The sequence below is a fragment of the Lepus europaeus genome, chromosome 10 (assembly GCF_033115175.1).
Source record: "Lepus europaeus isolate LE1 chromosome 10, mLepTim1.pri, whole genome shotgun sequence".
Lineage (NCBI taxonomy): Eukaryota > Metazoa > Chordata > Mammalia > Lagomorpha > Leporidae > Lepus > Lepus europaeus.
Window position 1 is genome coordinate 111712175 of NC_084836.1, and position 8108 is coordinate 111720282.

Sequence of the window (8108 nt, forward strand, 5' to 3'; positions counted from 1 at the left end):
CATTTGGATTTCCTCTTTTGAAAAGTGCTTGTTTAAGGCCGGCACCGTGGCTTAACAGGCTAATCCTCCGCCTTGTGGCGCCTGCACACCGGGTTCTAGTCCCGGACAGGGCACCGGATTCTATCCCGGTTGCCCCTCTTCCAGGCCAGCTCTCTGCTATGGCCCGGGAAGGCAGTGGAGGATGGCCCAAGTGCTTGGGCCCTGCACCCGCATGGGAGACCAGGAGAAGCACCTGGCTCCTGGCTTCGGATCAGCACAATGTGCCGGCCGCAGTGGCCATTGGAGGGTGAACCAACGGCAAAAAGGAAGACCTTTCTCTCTGTCTCTCTCTCACTATCCACTCTGCCTGTCAAAAAAAAAAAAAAAAAAAAAGAATGTGCACCGAAGATAGGAAAGTGGTCCATACTTTTGAAGGTGTTCCCCGAAATGCAATGACAGGAGTTTCAACCCCATTTATTATCTGCTGTAAGCTACCTCTGTCATATTTCCTGGTTCTCTTAATACATAATTCTGTTTCTAGGCTCTCTGATGAGTTCTAGTAACACCTTTGTCTGTTCTTTCATCAGTAACTAAAACAGTCTTACTTCTGATCATCTGATTTGGCAACAATTGGGGATTTACTTAGGCTTTTACGTTTGTGTCTCTATTCTCCCGCAAGAATTTTGGAGACAATTTTTCATGTTCCAGAAAAATCACATAAGCATTTTATTGTAATAATACTAAATTTACAAACAACCTGAGTTGAACCAATGTCTTCCCCATGCTGAGCCTTTCTGAGCATGCACAAGTTTTACCTCTAAATTTACTCAGACAAGAGCCAATGGACCACGGAAGCTGGGTTTGTAGGCAGAAATATCTTTATTTATCATTTTCTAATAAATAACCTTGCCTCATCTTAGATCCTGAGGATACAGAGATGAATAAAATGGAACTATGTTCCCAAAGGAGGGTCTAACCAAGTCTTCAGCCTGCAGAGATTCGAGGAGGAAAGGGAACATCTGTACCACATTTGAGTATTTCAGGACTTGAAGGAATACGTGGTTCACAGCTTCATCAGAAAGGCAGAAACCAGGAGCAGGCATTTGGCATAGTGGTTAAGATGTCTCTTGGGACACTGTGTGCCATACTGGAGTGCCTAGGTTCTGGTCCTGGCTTAACTCCCAATTCAGATTTCTGCTAATGTGCCCCTAGAAGGTAGTAGGCGATGATTTTGAGTAGTTTGGTCTCTGCCACTAATGGGGGAGACATGCATTGAGTTCTTGACTCCTGGCTTCAACCCAGCCCAACTTCAGTTGTAGCAGGCATTTGGAGAAAACCATGGGGGACCTTTCTGTTTCTAACCAGAGTCAGGAAACAGAGGTGAGAATTAAACCCAGGTACTTCAAATGGAAAACAGGTGTCTTAACCAATAGGCTACATGCCCACTCCGTGTTTTACATTTTATACAAGTATCATTAATGTTTGCCTTAATATGTAACAGCTAGATTCTCACAACCACTTCTTCCCTCAATCTTTTGTGACATTGTGTTAAACAGCCTTTTGAAAACTCCACTGTACATCCAGAGAATGAGAGTAAAGGGGCAAATAACGTATTAGTTTTATTATGAAAATAGAATTGACCTTACAGACCCTCCAAAAAGGTCTCACGTATCCGCAGAGTAGCCCAGATCACACTTCGAAAACTATTGCTCCAAAGTGTCCTTTAGAAAGGATACAATAGTGATTGTGCTAAGCTTTGAATGTAAAGGCTTCTTTGAACACAGAAGCTTCTCCATTTAACGACTGAACGAATATTTTCTTTTTTTTTTTTTTCTTTTTTCTTTTTTTGACAGGCAGAGTGGACAGTAGAGGGAGACAGAGAGAAAGGTCTTCCTTTTTGCCATTGGTTCACCCTCCAATGGCCGCCGCGGTAGGCGCGCTGTGGCCGGCGCACCGCGCTGTTCCGATGGCAGGAGCCAGGTGCTTACCCTGGTCTCCCATGGGGTGCAGGGCCCAAGAACTTGGGCCATCCTCCACTGCACTCCCTGGCCACAGCAGAGAGCTGGCCTGGAAGAGGGGCAACTGGGACAGGATCGGTGCCCTGACCGGGACTAGAACCCTGTGTGCCGGTGCCGCAAGGCGGAGGATTAGCCTGTTGAGCCACGGCGCCGGCCTATTTATTTATTTTTTATTTTTGACAGGCAGAGTTAGACAGTGAGAGAGAGAGAGAGACAGAGAGAAAGGTCTTCCTTTTTCCATTGGTTCACCTGCCAAGTGGCCACTACGGCCGGCGCATTGCAGCTGGCACACTGCACCGATCCAAAGCCAGGAGCCAGGTGCTTCCTCCTGGTCTCCCATGTGGGTGCAGGGCCCAAGGACCTGGGCCATCCTCCACTGCACTCCCGGGCCACAGCAGAGAGCTGGATTGGAAGAGGAGCAGCCGGGACAGAATCCAACGCCCCAACCGGGACTAGAACCTGGAGTGCCGGTGCCTCAGGTGGAGGATCAGCCCAGTGAGCCGTGGTGCCGACCTTAAGATGTCTTTACGATCCAGGTATTTGAGACCATAGAAACCAGAGAAATAATATTATTCTGCAACATGGGGAAATCTGAAAACAAAGTGCTGAACAAAGTAATTCTAGAGTTGTGGGCTCTGGAATTCTTTTCCTGTGAAAAGCAAGGATGGAGAAAGAGAAGTCCTAAGAATTGAGAGGACTCCTCACGGTAGCTGCCCCCAGAGACCCAAAGGAAGGTTTCATGGAAGAGGCTGAGACCCAAGATTAGGGGACAAAAGAACCAAACGCAGCTTGTCGTCCAGATAAGAGGGCGTCCACGGCACAGGAAGGAAAGGGTCAGCTCAAGGCAGATGTTCCTAGAAATCCAGGACGGGGCAGGACAGTGACGGAGATGGAGAGAGGAGGGGGAAGGAAGATAGAGATGACACAGAGCCAGCACAGGGGCTGAGAGCGAGGGGCTGAGGAAGGGAGAGCGCTGAGGCCCAATAGAGACAGAAGAGGCAAAAAAGTAAACACAGGGACATTCAGACAGGGATTGCAAATAAATTAATAACAGACGAAGCAGATAGAATGAGAACGAGACAGAAACAAAAGGAAAGAATCCAGCCAAAGCCCTCACGGACATCTCGGATCCTGGGCTCCTTGGATTCCAAATCTGGAATGTTTCAGAATGCAGGTCTGAAATGAGAACCTAAAGGAAGACAACACCACCACACTGACCAGTAGCCCCATCATTGGCTCTATTCTCACCATGCAGGACTCTCACCAGTCAGAGCTCCCAGAGACAAAGCGCATGGTAAAGGCAGATAGGGCTCTGGTCATCACCTCTTCTACTGTGGGTTTGGCCCCACCAGAATTGTCCAGCCCTCCCCAGCTATCATGATCTAGGCAGAAAGTCCAACCAGAGACCAGTGATTCGCTACTTTTCTGCCAACACCTGAGGCCACCAAGAAGTCAGGTGCTGTGTTGTTTATTGCATCCTCAACTCAGAATCAGAGATACTGTCTTCAGAGCAGACAAGGCTTGGCTTGTGGACATGAAGGCACTTGTTTTCTAAATTCAATCCTAGATATTTCATTCACTTTGAAATGATCCGAAGAGGGACTTTGTGTACTGTCATTTCTGATTGTTATCACATAGGAATATTCTTGAGCTTTGTACATTATTTATGTATTGACCAATATTATTAAACTTAAGTTTATCAATTTGCTGAATTTCTTGAATTTTATATGCAGGTAATTATTCTGTCTGCTCATGACCTTCCTCCTCTCTAAAGAATGCATATCGCTTCTTCATCCCATTGATGGCGTGAGGCTGACACAGCTCACACAGTGGCTGAGGAGTGATCCTTAGCTTGCGTTGTCTTTAAAGGAGGGACACTGAAGTGGCAGCATGTGGGCCATGTGTTAACATTAAAGATATTACAGTCTAGTCTTAGTTATTATCATTAATGCCTGTTGCATTTTTCAGAAAGCTTTCTAGAATTAGGGGATTATCATTTTATCCTGCAAGCTATTAATGTAATAAATTGTCCTAACGTTGAATCATGCTTACATTCCTTACAAAAATCTACGTGCCACTTAAATTGCTGAGGGCCCTGCAGGTTTTTTCACCTTTGCCAAATACATGTGTCTGCGCCAATTCCTCCTCCCTCCCCACTCCCAGGAGTTTTCTTTATCTGCAAGGTTGCTGGGGACAATATACCTTCCTTCTCCCTGGAGCTGCCTCAATTGCTCCTACTGTGGCCCGTGGCTCCACCCCAAGGGCCTTCACATTCTCCAAGTACTTAAGCTGCCATCTCTACACCCCAAAGTCACTCCAGCAGGTGTTCCACAAACACAGTGGCCAGGGGACACTGCACAGCTACTGTATGTATGCCCACAAACAGCCCCAAGGCCCTGCACGGCTCCATGCAACCAAGGCTGACCACTGTAGCTAAGCTACTGCACCCTGCCAGCCCTGGCTCCTGCAACTGTATGTGCATAGCAGCTGGCCCTGGCCTCTGACTCCTGCCCCTCCCACCACGTGTTTGCACCTATAGCTGCTCCTGCAGCCGCATGTGCAGGCACATGTCCATTCTGGCACACAGCTGCCTCCAAACATGCAGATAACCTAACCCATGTCATGCGTCAAACAAAACCCACCATGGCAATACACTTACTTTTTAAAAAAAGATTTATTTATTTGAGAGAGTTACAGACAGAGGGAGATACAGAAAGAGGTCTTCCAGTCACTGGTTCACTCCCCAAATGGCCACAGTGGCCCAAGCTGTGCCGATCCAAAGCCAGGAGCCAGGAGCTTCTTCCAGGTCTCCCACACAGGTGCAGGGGCCCAAGCACTTGGGCCATCTTCCACTGCTTTTCCAGGCCACTAGCAGGGAACTGGATCAGAAGTGGACCAGCCAGGACTCAAACCAGTGCCCATATGGAATGCCGGTGCCACAGATAGAGGCTTAACCTACTATGCCACAGCGCCAGTTCTTGGCAATACACTTATTTTAAGACAGAAGAAGTGATGTCTTGGGAGAGTGGAGAAATGAGAAAGACACTGCAGGGGCAAGCCTGCAGTGGCCCAGTCACACCGTTGTTCATTGCACACATGCTTCATCCTCCAGTGCTCCACACATTGTGAAAAAGCGGCTGTTATCATCACTTCACAGACAGAAACATTGAGATTTCAGAGGTAAGGCCACTTGTCCAAAATCCCAGAGGCAGTCCTTTGCGATTCGTGATATTAACCCAAGTCTGCCCAGCCCCAAAGCCCCTTCCTTCTGCTCCATGTCCGGAACAACGAGCCCCCCGTCCTCTCTTCCATCATCACCTCCCACCCGCTCACCCTCAATGAATCACAGAAGCAGGGAGGACACAGAGAAATGTGCTCACTGATTTATTCACAGGTTGATTAGTATTTGCTTTGCAAGGATGTGTGGTGATGGAACCAAGTCCTCACCACAGAAGGCCCCAGAATCCAAGTCACAATGGAGATTGCCCGCGCATACGGAGAGGGAAGCCGGAGGGTCTTCCACGTGGCTGGATCAAGCTGGGGGAAAATCAGGAAAGATCTTCAGTAAGAAACCAGCCAAATCATCTCAAAGAACCCTCATGAGAGAGATTAAAAAAAAAAAAAAAAGGCGATGAGGGTGGAATGGTTGCCAGAGTCTTGGTATCAGGAGAGGGAGGTCAACTCCTGTGTCCACTGTGCAACCCTAGGCTCAGAGCATAGAATGAGATTATCTTGAAACTCCACTGACCCTCTGGGCTGTGACTCGGCAACATCATGGAAACAGCCTGCGTAAGAAATATTTCGTGCACAAAGTACTTTGCAAAGCACTTTGAATTTCATTATGTCCATTTTACAGATGAAGAAACTGAAGCCCAGAAAGCCACTAGCCCAGAATCAAAGCCACAAGTGAGCCTATGAAAATCCTTGCCCCGAGACCGGGAGAGCAGGGCTCTTGAAGGCCAAGGAAGCCAGACATAGGCCCTGCTCGAGGTGGGGGCCGCCCCACCAGTGAGTCGAATCTGTCCCAGTCCCTGCTCACCTTACACGGGGAGAAAGCAGGCTTTCCCACAGCCGCCTTGGCAGCACTTGAGGTTGTCCTTGCACTCGCTGTCCGTCTCGCACAGGTTAGGCGGATTCAGCATCAGACACTGGAATTCCACCACTGGGCAGTTCCCAGGCTTCTCCCCTGGTGAGAGCAGGGCCACAGGTCGGAGGCCTTGCACTTTAGACATCACCCCTTGTTTCTTGGACCCAACCTCTGCTCCAGCCTCCAGCCTGAACAGGGAGAATCACCTCTTCCCGGTCCCCCATCACCACCGCCTCCTCCCTAAGACATCCCCTAAAGCGGCACCTTGGCTCCCCCAACATCAGTCCCCCAGTCAGTGCAGGTTGACCAGCTGTCCAGTGCTGACTGCACACTGAGTCTTCAAGAGCCCTGCTTATCTGACTGCACAGAGAATCACCTGGAACCGGGAGCTCCCGACGGACTGGCTGCTTCAGCTTAAAGGAACGCCTGTCTGACCTCCAGGAAGAATGAGAGGACCAATTCAACCAGACACATGAGCAGCAGAAGCAACTGACCCAGGGAAGAGACAGAGGACTCCCAGACACGGTCACGCACCCGAGAACAAACGAGTCACACAAAGGCAGGGAATGACAGATTGAGAGAAATGAAGAGTAACAAAACCAAGAGAGCCATTGAGAGCTAAGCCAAGGGCAGGAACAGAGGTAGACAAAGGGGAGCCAGGGAGAGTCACAGACAGGGTCAGAGAGTGAAGCAGAGCGGGGAGTCAGAGAACAGGACGGAGAGGGAACCCTGGGCCAACAGGAGCATTTCCAGGTGCTCAGAGGCCTTGGAGCTCAGCTGGACTCACCTCCCACCCTCAGGGAGCTCTCCCAGGAACAGACTGAGAGACGAGAGCCTCAGGAAGCCGTGGCCACACCACCGGGGCTCCCACCTCTCACCCTGCAGACAAGATTGGGCCAGGATGATTCCAACTCACCATTGTCCACACCTTCCACGGCCCAAGTTGCCATGGACCCCAGAACCACAAGCACCAGGATGGGGAAGAGGCTGCTGGACCTCATGGTTCAGGCAGAGCGGCTCTGACGGCCAATGGGAAGCCTCACTATTTATACCTTCCCAGTGGGTGTGGTCCCATTAGAATTTTTCGGCCCCTCCCAGCTGCTATTGCATAGGCAGGAAGCTTGGCCAGAGATCAGCAATTCTGGTCCAGGGAGACAGTGGCTACTTCCTTTTTCCAGACCACACCGTGAGGGCCCAAGGAGAGGTTGGCCTGGAGGGTATCACCAGGTTGTCGCAGCAGCCATCTGAGTCCTGAACATTCTGGGGGCCCCGGGTCCCTTAACCTTGGATGTGGAAGGAGTGAAGAGCTCAATTATAAAGGAGCTACCTGGCCTCAGAGCTGAAACCAAAGACAGATCCTCTACCGAGGCTTTGTGCACACACCCCTAATTCTCACATTCCTTGGCTCTCGTGGATCGTGCATATCTACTACTGTGCAACAAACTTCCCATCTCAAACATTCAGATGGCCGTCACTCCACCAACAGGTGTTTCTTTCCCTCCAGCAGATGCATCATTATATACCCAGAGTTAGGGCAGATATTTGCCACAGCAGTCAAGATGCTGGTTGGGGGTTGGTGTTGTAGCACAGAAGGTTAAGCTACAGCCTGTGATGCCAGCATCCCATATATGAGTACCAGTTCAAGTCCTGGCTGCTCCATTTCTGATCCAGCTCCCTGCTAATGCACCTGGGAAGGCAATGGAAGATGGCCCAAGTACTTGAGCCCCTGCCACCCATATGGGAGACCTGGATGGAGTTCTAGGCTCCTGGCTTTGACCTGGTCCAGCCCCATTTCTTGCAGCTATTTGGGGAATGAAGCAGTGAATATAAGATGTCTTTCTCTCTGACTCTCCCCCTCTCTCTATAACTCAGTCCTTGAAATAAATAAATGCATCTTTAAAAAACCATAAACAAGATTGGAGTCAGTGTTTGAGTCCTAGCTCCAATATTTTTTTTAAAGACTTATTCTATTTTTCTGAAAGGCAGAGTTATAGAGAGAAGAAGGGAGAGACAGAGAGAGAGGT

At 49.4% G+C, this 8108-nt stretch overlaps 1 protein-coding gene across 1 annotated transcript; it reads right to left on the reverse strand.

The window, feature by feature from the left end:
* Positions 1-5456: 5456 nt before the first annotated feature.
* LOC133768188 (antileukoproteinase-like) lies at positions 5457-7085 on the reverse strand. Its single transcript, XM_062202562.1, has 3 exons — positions 7001-7085; positions 6037-6183; positions 5457-5534 (listed from the first exon to the last, which is right to left on the reverse strand). Exons 1-2 carry the CDS (start codon positions 7083-7085, stop codon positions 6038-6040), a joined length of 231 nt encoding a protein of 76 aa, XP_062058546.1. The 3' UTR covers positions 5457-5534; position 6037.
* Positions 7086-8108: the final 1023 nt, after the last annotated feature.